At 43.0% G+C, this 18,049-nt stretch overlaps 1 protein-coding gene and 1 long non-coding RNA gene across 3 annotated transcripts in view; one reads left to right on the top strand and one right to left on the bottom strand.

The window, feature by feature from the left end:
- Positions 1-518: 518 nt before the first annotated feature.
- The window catches only part of LOC111260047 (uncharacterized), a 26,321-nt gene continuing 8,790 nt past the window's right edge, over positions 519-18,049 (bottom strand). Inside the window, exons 2-5 of one of the 2 annotated variants that reach the window (XM_022832523.2) lie at positions 8,249-8,719; positions 4,305-4,679; positions 2,662-2,808; positions 519-1,829 (exon numbers count right to left, since the gene is read on the bottom strand). In XM_022832523.2, the coding sequence (XP_022688258.1) occupies positions 2,699-2,808; positions 4,305-4,679; positions 8,249-8,719 (956 nt within the window). In that variant the 3' untranslated portion in view covers positions 519-1,829; positions 2,662-2,698. Of the gene's footprint in view, positions 1,830-2,661; positions 2,809-3,511; positions 3,878-4,304; positions 4,680-8,248; positions 8,720-18,049 lie in introns of those variants that run through there. The other variant, XM_086968121.1, reaches the window with a different exon arrangement.
- LOC111260048 (uncharacterized) overlaps positions 17,602-18,049 on the top strand; it is a 16,037-nt gene continuing 15,589 nt past the window's right edge. The window contains exon 1 of the long non-coding RNA XR_002680015.2: positions 17,602-17,712. This is a non-coding gene — a long non-coding RNA (uncharacterized LOC111260048). The remainder of the gene's footprint in view (positions 17,713-18,049) is intronic.

Below are 18,049 nucleotides of genomic sequence, written 5' to 3'. Positions count from 1 at the left end.
TGTTTCTGTTCTTCACGAGGACCCTTAAGAAGGCAGGCACAATTCGTAGCAGCGCTCTGAGCGTCGCATCGCTGGAGAAGCACCGTTGATTCACTTCTTTCTCCCTAGAGTGCAACCAACACTGATCAAATATTGACCAGCCCGACTACTGCTCCTGAGTGCTGTCGAGAGGGTGACGAGGCGTATTACTTCCGTAGGTACATTCATGGGCCGCTACGATCCCCACGAGCTGTGAAACTCGGGAGGATGTCGGCCTGGAACGACCGCAAAATCAACGGGTTTGATGGGAATACAAAAGACCTTGAGCGGCACCCAATTGACCAGGTGACATTGAGGATCGTGAACTGGTTGGCGTCACCGCTAACAATGGCCTTGTACTTTTGCATAGAACTACAATATATCGTGATTGCTCAAGTAAATGTTTAGTGAACTCTTTTGTCGTTCCTCGCATAGAGTGGTGGTTACATCTAGATAGTGCAACGATCTATCTAAATTAGAAATATAGAAAAGACATAATCTGACTTTTTTTTCAGGTATCACAGATTTTTATTTCTTAATAAAATAACTATTTACAAGGATATATATACAGTGATTCAAATACCATCGCATTGTTTCGTTTCATTCAAGTAAGCACTGAAACCTGGAACAAAGGAGGGAAGTACTCGACACTAGAGTTCGACACAAAACTTTATTTTAGCTCTACCTGTCTTTTTCAACCGCTCGAAATTGCTGAAACTAAGTTCATCGTCATTGAAGCTCAAGCCGAGTTCCTTCGGGCTCTAAATCTTTTGATCGAAATACAATGATCTCCATTCCCTTTTTCCTTTTTTTAAAGGATCCTGATGCCTTGCTTTTTCCGCTGTATTGCTATCTTCATCTTAATTAATATTGTCTCGCTGTTCTGCTCAGGTCGAGTTGGTAAGTCCCACCACCATCAACATCAGTGATATGGCAAAAGCTCTAATATTGCGTTCTTGTTCATCACTCATCTCGTCCCTTCCTTTCTATCATTTTATTGTTTAATTATCAATAACGTTGTCACCCTACTATCTAGTGAACCAATGAATTTCGCTGTTTATTTTTCTTGCATATTTCTTGCGACATCACAACGTAGCCTTGTGGTCATCTTGTTTTATCATATATATATATATATATATATATATATATATATATATATATATGTACTCTTATCATTGCTTCTCGCAGCGTTCTCCGTCGGTCAGCTACGTCTCCTTCAACTCTGTATTAGGTTCAACCTGTTTTGTTGTCTATCGCGCAGAGCCATACATCGTTCACGTACGCACAAAACCTTTACTGTAGTCAATCATTCATCGGGGGTTCATCCGCAATATGTCGCACTCAATCGAAGAACATACATACGCAGTCACATTCAAAGAAGTAATGGTGCATGCGGACACTAGATGTTTATACTGTTCTTGCCTATTCGCCTTCGCTCCGTACCAGTATTAGTCCCTTGACAAATCGGCGCCCGTTTTCCTGACCAAATATATTTTTTATTTACTCTTCACTTTAACAACTGTATATAATGGTCTTGCATTACTGTTACCATTGTTTCATTCTGTCTGGGTTCTCCAATAGCGTCATTCGCTTTGTTGTACATGTTACATGTGTCGTACACGCGTACTTCACCTTCATCTCGTTCAATCATCCGCAGATCACTCTTTGGTTCACATTACGAAGCAGTCCTTTGTTTAATATTATCTACCACGTACAGTCTTCGATCGTTTGTTTCTGTACAGTTGATCGATTTAGCTTGCCTCTCTCATGTTTATCATTTGTCGATTTTAAGGTAGCGTTTGTTTGAGGTTCTGCAAAAAAATCATGCCGAAGTGAGTTGCAGCATGTTACTCGATCGACTTAACGTTATTTACTTCGCACATATAATTTGTAACATGTTGCTAACGGTGATGCCTAGAGCACGATACGCTCCCCGGCATATGCAGAGGTTTCCGTTTGCCGACGCCATCAGATTGTTTAGATATGGGGCGGCCTCAACGAAATGATAGTGGGAGAGGCTGAGCTGTGTTTATGCTTACAGAATAGCAACGTTTCCATTGAAATGCGTACGTTTTTGCAACAGATCAAACTCAAGAAAACGAACGAATACGGCACGAAAGACAACTCTAAAGTCATCAATTAAATTATTTAAAGTATCAAATCGAAACACCCGGTAAGAGGGCTATTATTAAAGTCCAATTGTATTTGTCGCATGCAAACAGAAGTAACATAATGTTTATGGGACAAAAAGTAACTTGGAGACCCCCTTAAAGGGAATGTCTAAAAAACTAAGTCTATTGAAAACCTGTCGGGACAGCGAGGAAAATAAAATTCAACATCAATTATTTCCAGTTTCTATGAACAGGCCCAAGTTAAGAGACTGATATAACGCTCAGACAAAACGAGCCGGATACCCAAAACTAGTATGCCTTTTTCAACTTTCAGGATAGTACTGGGTCATCGAACCTGGCAGGCCAGAAATGAGTGTGTCTTAGTTCGTCTGTAAATAGTCTGTTCGTAGCAACAAAACATAGACGCAACAAGTTCTATATTTACGTGTCTGTGACGACAATTTCAAATTAGTATCAGTTGAATAGTGTATAGTAATCGTAGCACTGAGCAAACAATTTGGACAATTCTTACAGGTGCTGTTTTTGACATTGTCGAGCCGTGACGGTGACTACAACGTCGAAATAGTGGCGAAGATCACAAAAAAAGCCAGCGCCACTCCGACTGATATGCTTAGTGTTGAAGTCTCAACCAGATGTGTTGCCTCTGATGTGAAGCGCTCTGAAATGGAGAGAGACATAAACAACATGACGTTTCGGCTTGTTAGTAGGAACAAAGCAAATCAGAGTTAAACAGCATGAATGTCTTTAATAAAAACCGCTTTTGCCAGAAAATCAGGCTGAGAGCACCCACTAGCTGATACTCGACAACACTAAAATGCTTAGAAAAGCACCGAGTGGCAAAGGCCAAACCTCAACTACGACTACGTTCGCTATAGGTTTACTTTAGACAAAAATGAATCGACTGAAAATCTTCATCTACAGGCCTACTGCCTATTTTTGTAAGCTTTATTGCTGGTATACACTTGTATGAATCAAGGATCAAGCATTCTAACATATGTACTTCTAGGATAATGAAAGTCAAAACTTGTGTATGTCGTTACTTCGCTCACTTATAATAACACTGGATTGCCCTTTTTCTCCAGAGCAAGTTCTTCCTATAAATCTGAGTACGCTCATACGGGCGTACTAAAAAAAAGAATCACTCTAAGAGTTCCAGGGCGCAGCAAAGGCCTGAGACGCACGAGCTGGTCGAACCTAAGAACTTTTAATGGGAAGAATTGCCATCGTCGATGAACATATGGATTTCAGCGATTTTTTTTCGCCCCACCTGGCTTACCCTGCGGTCTGAGCAAGCAAGTTTGCCCCCCCTCCGCTCCATTCAAGCCATCTCCAAGCCGATGCAAAGCAAACACTGTGGGCGATCCCCCCACATTTCGTCAGCTCATTGAGTCAACACAGCTTCCCGCATCGGCTGGTGGCTTAAGCTCTAGTTCAGGGGACGAGACACTTTTATATCCCCAGGATCTTATATGATGAAGACTCATACCCACCAAACAGGGTCCATCTGCTTCACGCACTTCTGTCGTCTTCGCCAACGCTCAGCCGCAAACGATTCATTCGCATTGAAGAACCTATCCACTGCTACCTGTGAGCTAGGCATTGATCCTACCATTCTTGGCAAGTAGTCTTCAGTAGGTCCGCGTTCAACAAAAAAGGTCATCGTCGACGAGTCCATGCTGACATTTTCGAATGCAGACCGAAAGCCATCGAACGGAGTATCCGTTGTGCTAATGTAATGTGTGCTAGATTAGAAGCGTCGAAGGTGTACAGATGGTCATGGATGTGCCCGCGAATCGAAAAAGCTGAACGCTGCTTTCACACACACTCATTACATTTGCTAATCTGATATTAGGGCGCGCTGGATAAGCGACATTTAATAGTGCTAATTCTTCGAACGGGGTTTCAGACGAATACGGCCAAATACATATATGTGCCAGACATAGATATCTGTACTATTAGTTAGGGTTAGGCTATGTGTGGCGTTCAACAACAGTTATATTGAACGAAGGAGCGCAGGAAGTCGCTAGGAACTTAGCCCAGTTTCTTTTATTAGATTGCACTACATTACAATACATATATTTATTTCGTACAGCGGTAATTCCCACGGTAAATGGCTTATGCATATGCATCCTTATACATATGTGACGTACTCACCCGGATAGAACTCGAGAACTCTTGTCTGCTTAATGTCCGTCGACGGAATAGTGTACACGCAGAAGAAAAGATGGCGACGAGCTTTTGAACTCTGTGCGCTCAATCGAAATAGTCGATTCGATAACGACGTTGTGAGGACTGTCATATAGCCGTCTTTGGTGGCCCGTCTCTGATGACCGACGGGCTGGACGCTATAGTTGAGGTCATCAGTCATGTTTGCCACGTTCGTGTACTCGTTGCCAGCGATTCGAGTCTGCTCGACGCGGTACATATGCAGCTGTGGCTGGGGAAATATGCCCTCGACTTGGCACTTAAACTGCGTTTCGCTAGAATCTGCTGGCCGGCGGAACGATAGCGAGAATCGACGAGGCTTAGCTGCAGAGGTAATGGATCATACAAAAATAACGATAAGCGTGTGTTAGAAGGTTTGTAATGAATAAACACGAAATAAATACGTTATGCAACAATTAGTGTTAGATACTGGCTATTTTGGATGTGGTTCTAGTTGCCAGTTGTAGGCGAGTTTCAATACGTAATTCTGACATATTATGAAAAGTCTTGTTGTTTCAATGAAGTTTTCCTTTTCTCTAGTATAATTGCGATTCATTTCACTCCAACCCTGGAAGCCACATTGCTTACTGAAACGGATTTTGCCTCATTAATAAGCACGTTACATTGCACTTAATAGGTTTACAACCGGTATATTCGTATGTCAGTGAGCATAGCAACGGTACCCGCCGACGCATATTACGTGTTGCACTTGACGTCTAGGTAGCATAGGACACTAGTCCTACTATGAACTAAGCGAAATAAGCTATAGGTTCACGTCAAAGACAGCAATAGTATTAGACTAGTTCTACCAGAAACTAGACGTTTTTCACCACACGCATGTCCTGTAACTTCTTCTCACCTCGTATAAGAAGAATATCTTGGTAGGTACGATGCTTCATTACAGCCACAGATAGTCGTCTGTATAGTTCTAATTATCAGTTTCGTGTTGTTCCACTGTCCATTGCGTGCTCAGAACGAGCGTATCGTCCTGTACAGCATCGTCGGTTCACACCGAGAGATACAAAGCCTTTCGTTCATATTATCGCAAGAAAACCAAAACGCATCGTTGCAATATGAGGCCGCTTACAGGCGTAAGGTGCACCTATCAACGATAACTGTACGCTAGAAGAACGATAGCCACGCTAGCGTAGTAATAGCGAGTCTCGCGCTGCCGATTTTGCGAGATTTAACCCGATCGGGAGGAAACATGTCTACCGAAATCGAGGCAGAAGAGTAGACTGCCCTTTAATGTGCCAATCGCAGCACGTAGAAGAGTTGTATTAGCGCAGCTGTCGCACGGCTATTTTTTGAATCCCTTTTCCACAGCCCCATTGCCCTCGCTTTCTCTCGGCGGCAAGTTATGCAGCTTTGGGATAAAGGCAGAGCAACTACAACAGCCAGGTCGCAATGTGATTGTGGAGCTACTAATGTCCGATAGCTAGACGATGTCCGTCTACGAATACGGTGCACTCTAGCTCTAAATGCGCCGAAAACATCCAACAGAGCGGAGCATGCTTTTTCTCTCCATATATGACCACACGAGGGCTCGCGTTAAATGAGTTAACGGATATGTCCCGATGTTGGTCAGTGGTATGAAGCATAACCCAATTCGCACGGCTTCAAGAGAGCAATGGACGTGGGATGGGAAGGCTGAGAGAGAGAGAGAGAGACGTCGACGTGGTAAGCGCAAGAACGAATCACATTGAAGAAGTTTATGGAAAATAGGTAGTGTGCTTGGACCCGTGCGGATGTTATTGATTGTTCTAAATACCAATGACTACTTCTTTGTTCATTGTACAGAACGTTTTGTCCTACGGTGTTATAGCGCGCTGTGAGGTTTTACACGGCACACAAATGCAGCGTGCAGCATTTGGATAGTAATATCTTTAGCCCATCTTTTGCTTCGACTAAACGCTACCTGATTTGCATGGTAGACAAGCTGAGGCTTTCGTACGCACGCATCCAAATTTAACGACAATTGACTAGTCGAATGCATGTATAAACACCGATGTATTTTGCACGTCTACTACCCACTATCGATACACAGAAGTGAGCGTGATTTCGTCGCAATTTATATCAGAGAATAACGACAATTGCCGATAAATCACTCTACACCGCGAAGCCATATAGATGAAAACTAAAGTTACCAATGACCAACTTTTTAACAACCTACATAGCTCTCCCGATCTCTAGCTCTGTACTTTATTTGCAATAACGTGGCTTTCTGCGAGTTAAAGATAACAACGTATTCCTTCATCACTATCTTATCGACGCCTGCCACTGAAGATCTATTCATGGTTCAGTTGGGGGTAATCATTCACATGCGGAATCGAACAAGGTGAATACTACACGCACATCTGAGCAACTGCGCTCTATTGTAACCTACATATAGTAGCTAAATATGGATCTTAGTACAGTTTACCGTTAGCGTTTTGTAACGTTAAATGCGTATTCGTTGGCGAATCCATAGAAGAAGTAAAACGCAAAACGAGGCGACAGGCACACGCATAAGAAGCACTTTGAGCCAAACAAGTGGCTTGCTAATAAGATGAGATGTAGAATGGCCGGCAGATGAGGGCATGGAGTAACCGTGTGGCTACACGACGAGACACGTATGATAGAAACAATGCAAGGAAAAAGGTGGCAAACGGATAAGGAAAATGGGAAAAAATGAGATCCAGACAGACGAAGGAGCCTTTACGACTGCACTGCTTGTATTGAGGGTGGCGGCGGCGGAAGGGATTTCGTGTGTTGCATTAATAGCAGGGGCCAAACTTTGCCTTCGCTTGGCTGGTTGCTTTTGTCGTCGGCGGTAGTAGGATAGTGGTTATAATTTGTTCAACTGACAGGCCCGTATGCGGAGGTCGGTAGCGAGCCTGAGTGGACCGGAAAACCTTGGTGGGCCGGCAGGCCTCTTCGCAGTCATTCACCTTCACAGGCCAAGCAAGCGGCTGCCTACACCGGTCACAGCCGGTACTTCTGTTCGGGAAACCATCTCGGAACGAACTAACGAAAGTCGAAGGGACGATTCGGCATACTGTGCAAGGGCGCGCCAGACGGTGATGGAAACATTAATTAGGCGGCGGTGCGACGTGCGCACAAAAATTATGTTTTCGTCACGCTGATACTGGCTGTAAAAAAAAGACGGCAAGCGGGCAACCAACTCATTGAAGCTGAGTAGATCCAGCGTTGTTCACACAAACCCTTTTTGCTATTAGTCTTTGCTATTCCCTTTCTCCAATTCTGCTCCTTTCCAATCAAATTCTTTTCACTCAGGGCTGCAGGTCATGCCGTAACATATGTAGTTACACTACCGGAGAAGACTTCCAGCTACGTCGAAAAGAAGCTTGCAAAATATCGTGTCAGCTTCCACCAAGTGTCGTAGAAGCCTTCCTTTATATCATACCGCTTTATCGAAGTTCGCAATTTTAAATCGTTCCGTTCTTCATTGCTATCCCAGCTACGTGCCCTGTTTGACAATGTTGTTCTCCCGATACATGCAGCTGCAGAAAGGGCTGACTCATCAGCAGCTATTAGGAAAACCGTGAGATAAAGAAGGTGGTTTTCAGAAAGGAAAGCATCATGTCTTTGATCATCCGTTATTCGCAAGTTTTACTTCTAAATTGTTGATTTCTGCTTCTGTTAGAACCTACGGGCCTCAATGGCACCAGCCATTTCATAACCTAGGCAAGAAGGTGGTGATCTAAAACGTGGATAAGAGATAAAATAGATACTGGGTTGAAGGTATTAGTTAGATCTAAGAAAAAGAGAAGGACAAAAATAGTAGTAGGGTAAAACGGACTGTAGAACAAAACGGGATATTGGAAATAGAAGTAGCTAGCTTCATGTTTTCGACTGTATCAGACGAAGAAAAGCGTGCTGTTGTCACTCACCATAGACAATCATTTCCTTGGTCTTCGTGTCCTGGCCCTGCAGTGACGTGACGGAACATGAATAGCTTCCACTCATCTCCGTTGTGGGCCGCATGATCTTGAGAGCGCGGTATTTTGTATATTTGTCAGCTGGCCCATTGTCATTGTTTGCTAGACCGCCTCTTCGATGATGGTGGACGAGCATCGGTGTCGATGGCGGAGGTACCTCGAAGTGGCGATCGATGTGCCCCTCAAAGCGCGACTTCGAGTAGGACCTTTTATTGAGGTCCGGAATCCACTGGTAGATGGGCTTCGGGTCTTGGTTGAAAAACCATTTTACTACTAATTGTTGATCCTCGAGTGAATACTGATACACACAGTCCAGAACGACGGAGTCCGCCGTTCCGTTTTCGACAAACTGAGGCACGACGACATCCAAAATGCGTATGCCATGTGTGTTCGACAGCAGTGGCAGCAATTGTAGAATCACTCCTGTAATCGAATAATTTTCATGACAAAATGGTTTCGAAATCGTGGAGCTTTGTCAGACAAGAAAAATTAGAATATGGCATAATGTATGACATTAATGTCTATATATTCGTGTGCCCCGTCCACATTGTAACGAATACTAAAATTAATAAGCTTTTAAAAACACGATTTCAACAAATGCCCATTATAGATTAAGAAGCAATTTATTTTTTATTTAATAGCGATAAAAATAGTAATCATCATTACGTCTATTATTTAGCACGTCCACAGTTCGCAATATATAAGACGACTTACGTAGATCTGTAATTGTTCAAATTTTTATATTACGGCCGTTGAGTCTTAACAAAAGTTAACCAATTAGAGGCACAACAGAAGCCATGCTGATCGGTAAAAACTAACATTATGCGTTGGTCATTACGTTATAAAGAAAAGGTTATACGATAAACTATTCGTTCGAATTGTTTTGAAAACTTTCTGAATAAATGTCACAGGACTCTTCGCCTTATTTTTTGGATGCATTCATTTTAGTATCGAACAGATATATCTATCTGTAGCGTGGAACGGGTGCGAACGTTGTGCTTACATCAGCCAACTTCAAAGTTGCTCTAAAGGTATCTCGTTCAATAAACACTCTCTTGCGTACGTTCTTTTTCTAGTTACATATGAGGTTATCAATGGGAAGGGAAGATTACGCTTCGCCAACCGAACATAAACTTCCACAAGTAAAGCATACTGATCGTACATAGCACGCAGGATCAAAGATGGCTTAGATGCTTTGTTTTTTTCTGATCCGCGTGAATTCATAATGCGTTTAATAGAATAGTGTTAGTTCACTGTATCTTGAATAATAAAGCTGTATTAAATAATGCGATATTGTAAAACTTATCTTAAACTACTGCCTGCATAATAGAGCGGTTGCACGCTGTTGACCGACTACAAAATACCCAACTTTTGGGTAATGTGGCTTACATCCAAGGTAAGTAAACAATTTTGTTTCAAAAGTAAACTTTCTTCATATATGAAGTATGTATGTGAAACAGGTTAGGGAGCAGAGTAAAGGGCAAACGAAATAGAAGTGTTGAGATAGAAAAATGTTTCAGCTCAAATATTATGGGAATATCTGGAACTCAACCCCCTGAGGATTACTGGTAAAGTTACTTTGTTTAAAATAAGAATCGTCATAATGTCCAGTTAGTATGTTTCTGTAGGGAAGAAAAAATTTCACTGTTGGCTCGTAATTGCTTAGGAACAGCAGCCTCTTTGTAGGGCTTCTCATATATTTTATATGCACCGCTGTTGAACGATTAATAATACACGACCGCGCCGTATTCTTCCACCGGCTTCATATAGAATATATCATAGCTGGCCGATGGCAAAACCTCCAGAGGTATCGCTATTTTCATATCTACCTTCTTGACTTTACTTGATACATGTACATATTTTCCATCTTTCGACTAACGTTACACGGAACGATCCCCGAAAATGTGGTTGACAACCTGCCTCCTTCTGCGAAGCAGTGCACTACATACATATCTTGATCCTTGTCCACTTCGATCTGGCACTAAATGGCCATTTGAATCAAGCCACTACAAACCAACTACTTCCATCCATAAGGGTAAATGCAATTTTAATGTTTACATGTAGAACTACCAAAAGCCAGGTACTCACTGTCAGACAACAAAGTAATTAAAGATTATTTATAAAAAAAAAATAAGAAATAAACCTAAGGAAAGAAAATGTATATACATATATAACAACCGCAAAATGCAAGCAATTGAAAACATTGGGGTTTATCTTTTTGTTCGTAGTGTTTATAAAGATGTTTGAACAGATCGTAGCGGAAGTGTTGTAGCAGAGATTCCAACTCGTTTATTTCCAACAGATTTCAAGGAAAGGCGTTGATTACGGTATTACGTTCAATGTACCCCCTATGCACACTATTTCGGCAATGTTCCAGTAGAAAGACGCAATATCTTTAAAATCTTACCTGCATCGCTAAAATCAGTAAACGATGATATGTTTCTAGCAGGATGAACATTATGCTTTAGGCTGTTCGACACGGTTGTTGCAAATTATACTTCTGAATCGCTTCCTATTAACCTACGAATAATGCAGACAAAATAAGCTTTCCATGTGCCTGCGCGTATGTCCTTGTCTTTTGGTTGACTGGACAGTTGTTTCCAGATCCAGAAAAATCCAGAGGCCTAGAACGATGTCCAGTCTCCCTGCGGCAGTACTAGCATGTTTGGCTACTTGACAGTAGAGACACAGAAGGGATCTAGATTTGAACTTGGATATAAGCACACTTTAATCTCCCAGCAGAAATTCGACAAACCAAAAGGCGATATATTTAGTTATTTCTTCTCCTTTGTGAGACCCTTAACCTGACAAGTTCCTAAAAAAATAAGCTTTTAATAAAATCGCGGAATCGAAGTCTACTGTAAAAAAAACAGCTGAAAGTCAGCTGTGTTAGAAAATAGAAGACAAAACGCTATGGCACACACACACACACACAGTCGAATTTCTGCTGCCGTTCGCGCTACGCATTGGACACGTTCTCCGTATGGTTCTCCTAGAGCGAGAATTTGGCTCTACTGAGTCACTTCTTAATTTCAAGCGTTTACTTACTTCAGTCATCACTGAATCTTTACTTACGAAAAGGCGGGAACAGGGAGAAGCGACGTTGTTCACTATTTTCCAGCACATCGGCCAGCAGTTCGCAGTACGGTCGTAAGATCGATAACCGGCTTACCTCAGCTTGCCAAAGCAAAAGTTTGCCATGCTATAGGCAATTACATAAAACAGAAAAACGCTCGTAATCGCAATAATAACATCGGCGACAAGGACACACCAGCTTCGCTGTTGTTGTTACTACGATGATGGGTTGACCCTAAATTTAGAAATGACAATTGGACAATTCAGTGAGTTCGATTCGGAGCGGATGAATTTGTTGGTCTGTCTTCGCCCCCTTAATAACAACACCGCCAGTTCATCTTGGCTGTAATCGTCGTCTGCCAAAAAGCGGAAGAATTACCAAACTAGGAAATACTCTGTATTTACTGTTGTTTTTAGTAGTGCTTCAACATCAGCAGATTCAAACTTTCGTTCGCCAGTAACGCCACAAGCGCTAAAATATCTACAACAGTAGAACCTTACACTTAACACGAGAGTAGTTACTCTTTTTTTTGCATTTTTACGGACTTTTTATAACATTTATAGAAGTCAAATTGTTGACAAATTGTTGTCTAACGTTGATTAGAGCAAGCACAGATACGTACTGATGGCACCGGTCAGTAGAAAGCTGTCTAGGGATATACATATAACCTTAAACGGTTTTCTATCATTCAATGTCACCAAAAGCTTCTGGACTATCTTCAGAGGTTGAAGGTTAGCAGGCAGGTACAAGACATTGGCATAATCGAATTTCTAGACAGCCGCACGTACCCCGAAATCTACCAGCTAATCCGTTGGGCATTTGATTTGCGGTACAGCTATGACGACTCATGGTTGCTTTTGATTCCCAAACCATCTGATGGACCAATATCATCATTTATAATGATGATAATAGCAGTGGATGAGGTAGTCAGCATCGAAAGGTGGAGTTCTGCGCCCCATGCACCCTTATAGTTAAATTATTGGCCGCTTTTGATATGCGTCCGTGCATATCGTTTTATGTATGCATTCAGTAAGCGTACAAATATAGTATAACAAAAATGTGCAGGCTTCTGTTCTATTATACATAAGCGGTCAGTGCCTATATACGCCGTTGCTCGACTCTACGCATAATCGAGCGTCATGCCGCAACTGGTATCCACTTGACTTTGATGTCGACTGAACCATGACACATATACATGCATACTTACAGGACCTTTCATGCGTAAACCCTAACCGTAAATGCCTACATACCGACCAATCAAACAGCTAAGTACAAAGACCACTGTTCTTCATCGCTAATAATTATACGACAATGAAGAATATACGGTTTTCAGGTGATCGTAATAAAAGGTCCAGCTGCACAGAGAAAAATAGTCTATATTCGTTGTAACAGTACTAACGAATGCGACCGGTCCTCGTCCTGACCTCAACTGTCGTCTCTAGCAAATCTGCTTTTGTGCCCTCCCTAGCTTCCAACGGGAGTTCTACCACTGCAGGAAGCAGCTAAGTATGGATAGAATACAGTAAGGCCATATTGTCCTAGATTACCACGTAGATATTGATGTATCATTGACGACTGCATAGAAAGCATATCATCAGCAGAGCTAAACGCAAATGTGGGTGGAGGGCATAATTGCCAAATTATTACGGTGCCGTTGCATTTAGAGAATGAGTATTACAGGCCGTACGGTTGTATGGAGGGAACGGCAACGAAGGCTATGCGCATCAATTGTTTCTGTATTCGAGTCGCATTTCACCAACAAGCCGAGAACAATGTTCATCGCCAAAGGAGGGTGGCGGAGTAACATGACAGCTCAATGCAGACGAGCAGGCCAAAGCAAAACGTTCCGCCTTACCGCCGACAAAAAGGCAAAGTTATGATGATAGCTATGGCATTTATCGTTGACAAACCACGATCAGCAGGCAGGTGCATTGACATGGCTCTGATTTTCTGAGTAGAAATGGCGATAATATTAGCAATAATACTAGTAATAATGTAGTTAAACCTTGCTTGCCCTTTTTTCTTGAATAGCAACGTTGGTGTTAGCTAGCGCAATATATGTCTATGTGTATGTATGATTTATTTGCTCTCCTATTTTTGCGACTGGTTATATGGCATGTCCCAATTTGTTTTTCTTCGCAAACGAAACTCTACTAATATAAGAGGAGAGACGAGCTCCGCTGCCAGGCCATAGGCTTTCATACTTTATCGTCTTTCCAACGGATTACGTATTGACACACCCACGCATTTTAAACAGACACGCGCATCCAGAAATCTAGTAGTAGGCACCAAACGATCGGTAGCTGGCCAACTCGATTCAGGCGGCGCGGCGAATCCGTTCGGGTCGTTACACATCATATGCTATTTCTCGCTGCCTCTAATATATAAGTTGATGGCTGGTTGCTTTACCGCTACGGCCTTAGCTCGAAAGCAGGTCTATAGTGGCGGTGGCCTTACGAGGACTTTGCTCGCTGCTACTAGGATTGGAAGAGTGAAATATATAATCGGTGGCGTGGAGAAGCATACCAATACTCTACAGGCTGTCTGCTGCTGGCTCTACAGAGTTCACTATTCCAACTGCCTACTCCCGCATTGTGTCTTTCTCTGTGCCTTCGGTGTGCAGCAAACAATACTCGGTGCCTGACGCAACCGTACCTGCTTCATAAACTTCAAGCTACTACATGCGCTTCAAAGCTTCAGCCGCACATAGTTGTCGAGTGACCCGAGATTTTGCCTATCTTGCTTCACAACGTTTCCATCCTCCGGTATTGGCAATGACGGCCCTTTATCTCTGTTCTAGTGGCCGACTGACAGCATCGGCAAAGACGATGCGTGCACCGGTCGCCATAAGCACGGCCGCAGAGCCACATAAGGCTCGTGGCATTAGATACAGAAAAAAAATCATAGCGTTGACGCTGGCTGACCATAGCTCCTCTGGTATCGAAAGTGTACGAAGAAAAGACGATAACGAGAGGAATTGAACGGAGATCGCGGACGGCGAACTGGGGTCGGAGCGGAAATGGGAATTACGTGGAAGGGCAGGGTGACGCAAAGCAAGAGCAAAAAAGGAAAGAAAAGAAGGCGGAGAGAAGCAGAAAATATCGATTTCTCAAAATCTCATTATCGAATTTGAGGATTCGAGCTACGGAAGCATTAGTCGCGAAGCATGCGAAGAACCGGCTCAGCATCAAAGTAGGACCATTGCGGCTACTGTCTACGTCGCCGCAGCCGCCATCAGCAGTAACACTACTAGGAGAAAGAAGCCATAGGAGCAGTGTACATGGGAGTGTCTTTAGGGGGTTCCAGTCGCCTTTCGACTGGCAAAAGGACGATACCGTTGTGGACGAGTAGAGAGAACACCATTCCCTGCGTAAGAACCGGGCCAGATTCAGCTCTTGCCTTACCGACCCGTCTGCCAATGTTTCGCCGACAGCCTTCTTCGGGCAGCCGCTGGTGGTTGCCATCGGTTTGCAATACCCTTCCTTCTACTCGTACTGGCACCGCTTCTCAACGATGGCTAGTGTAGACAGAAACAGTAACGTTCGACGGTTCTTTTCGTCGTTCGACGCTACGTCGTCACACGGCTGCTAGCCTTGCCTGTGTGTACCCTTTTTCGTCTCTAACGTCCTGTTTCTCTCTTTTTGACGTCGAACGTGCCGAAGCTTTAGCGAGAATGCTAGGGGTTCTCGAGGGGGAAGCGATCGGAGATAAAGGTGGCACTCAACGACGGACCAGTGCTTCCGCAATGTTTGCGGTTACCACAGAAACAATTTTTGACGATCCTTCACCCCTTCCTCATGTTCCCTTTCTTCTGCGATTCGGGCATGCGTCCCTTTCCATTCATCCACTTCTCTGTTGAAATGAAGGAGAACCCATTCTATTTGTGCCCCCTCACTGTCCGCTAGCTAATGGTCGCGCTTCTCCCCCCCTCCCGCACGTCTCTTGTATAGAAGGCGCACTCGTTATCTATAAGTATCGGAGATTGGTAAACTAGGTTGTTCCAGAATTGCTGAAGTTATGCCGTAACCCATAAGCCTTCCCTCAAGATGCTAGAAGAGGGCGAGTCAGCTGACTTTCTTGTCTGTAACAAGCTGACATGTGGAGGTGGTCAAGAACCGTACGCATACGTTAGGCGCTCATCGCGGGCTCACACAAACGATGACACAAAACAATACCGGCGTTAACAGGTTCCAATTTTGCTCACAAAAAGACTCCGATATGGCCCTGGCCTTAAGAGAAGAAAGCAGGTCAAGCATGATGTTCAAGTTCGATCGTCTCAGTATTGGAAAAAAGCACACAGAGATCACGATTCAGCGTAGATATTTTAAGGCATCGTGTAACTTTTTTTTGTACACGTTTCGATGTCGCTTGAATTTTTAGGCTATTTCCTAAAAAGTCACTATTGTAATTTACGGAACTGAGCTCACATTCATTATATTACTTCATTACCGTATCTCCAATGATTCCTATAAACATGGAATAAAAATATTGTATTAGTATTGTTGGTGGTGGAGGTATTTACACCATACATAAGATGCATTGATTGTCCTTTGCTGGCAGTTTCAATTGTAAACGTGTTGGTTACTTATTACTACTTTTGAAGTTTGAAAATATATTAGAATACTTGCAGTACTAATCAAAGGTTAAACCCAGGTTCCACCTTACAATGATGATCTACATGCAAAGTGATGATTTGCGAAATTTAATAAAAACTTACCACGCCTTCGTTAAACCCTATGTCTCATCACCTAACAGATAACTTTGATCTTTCTCGATTCAGGCATACTTTTATCACTATATATAAAGAAATATGCATAGGCCAAGCTAAGCATGCTGGTAGGTGTCGTAGTTCGAACCCTTCCAGCTGTATAATGTTTTTAAGATGAGTGAACGATCGACGTGAGGATCCTCCACGCCATGTGTAAAAGGGATTTTGACAGGATGATCTTGTATCGTTAATACCCTAGCACGTAATCGATCATTGTTCGCTTTTGTTGCTGGCATATCTAAGGTTTAAACAATAAATATAAATATGGAAAGATTCTTCTTGTTCTGTAGTCGACAGTTGATTTTCGGTATAGTGTCTATTGTCAGCAATTTGGCCTACAACAAATTTTTATAGCAACCTTAGAAATAACAAGAGATCTTTCTTTTTGCGTCTCAAACACGCCATCCGTATCTGTCTTTGGTTGATTAGCAAGCGTCATTTCTGTAAATTCGGTAACTTTTAGTGATTACAGCATAATGTCTAACGCTGTGTACCGCATAAGACGGGACTTGATTTCGTTTGATCAGGCCTTTTCATTAAACTGTAAAATGTTTCATGTGTAGTTCATCCAGAAGTGATGCATCCTTATTTTATCTCTAATTTGCCTTACCCGAAATAGTACAAATAGGTCCCTACCCATTACTAAACTAATTTAATCTCCCTAGATCTTCAAATTATGTATAATAGATGTCTATTGTTAGATGTAAATAGATAGATGTATATTCTACAAAGACATATCGCCTCATCAACTGAGGTGAGGTCAAAATACTTTTTGGATTTTACAGCGTATTTAGTAAGTAAGGATGTCAATGAAAAATAAACCTAGCGAAAAAAAACTGTCTCTCTATTTTCGGATGGTTTAGAATGGTTACACATATAGTCACATAACAGACAGTCGGGAGTCACACTCTTGTCAGCTTGTTCTCCGGTGCTTCCCTTAATCAATACACCTCACACAGCATTCTATCCTAGGCAGTAAGCTACCATCACGTCGATTCACGCATAGTCATAGAAAAACGCATGCAGAGCATAACAGAACGGTGGACCCTTATTCTGTTGTCGCAAATTTTTAAACGAAAAAAGGCTCAAGAGCAGAGCGAGATAGAAAAGATCGACAGGGCTTGATCCTTCAATTGTTTGCGGACTACAGTGGGCTAGAAACATATGTTCGGAAGAGCTAAAGAATCATTTCAACCTTCTAGAACCGCTAGCAAATATCTCGCAATCTAGCAAATAATACATGACCGATCTTTGCATAAAGCAGCGTCTAAAAGAGACGGTTAGGTAACTTGCGAGGGGGGTTCTAAGCATTCGTCGTCCATGCGAGACGCCACAAAAGCCAACGGGATAGGCCGAGCACCAAGCGACAAAACGCGAGAGACAAAGAAGAAGAAGAGAGGGAAAATCGCCGGGCGGAACGGCAGCCGCGCTATTTGCTAGTGTTAGTCGGTAGGGAGAAGATTATAAGAGGAGTGTCTCTTTGTGGTAGTATTAGGAGTGGTGATGGTAATGGGACCCCGAAGCAGGATAGTTCTCCGCGTCGTACATGGGTGTGTTGTTCACACGTGTCTGGTAAGTATGTGATGGGTACGAGTAAGCCGCTCACCAACCGAGTAAAACTGCGAGTGTGTGTGATTGCAGGCGCCTAGTGTAAGCCTGGTCAGGACGAGGAGGACGACGATCAGGGCCCGACCGCGGCCTGAGGTGACAGCATCGTTAGGGAGTCGTTAGCCAAGCTGCATGCGCGGAGCAGTCCCGTATTCCCTTTTCGGCCTATGTACTACCTTTGATTGCTATGATTCACTTCCCTTTTGGGACTGGCCCTTTCCTTCGTCTCCACCGGCCGCTGCCACATCCACCCTAACTGGGCCGTTAGTTCGCGAACGCCGACGTCCGCATATCCCAACAA

The sequence above is a fragment of the Varroa jacobsoni genome, unplaced genomic scaffold (genome assembly GCF_002532875.2).
Source record: "Varroa jacobsoni isolate VJ856 unplaced genomic scaffold, vjacob_1.0 scaffold_393, whole genome shotgun sequence".
NCBI classification, from domain to species: Eukaryota; Metazoa; Arthropoda; class Arachnida; order Mesostigmata; family Varroidae; genus Varroa; species Varroa jacobsoni.
This window is presented reverse-complemented; position numbering and strand designations above follow the sequence as displayed.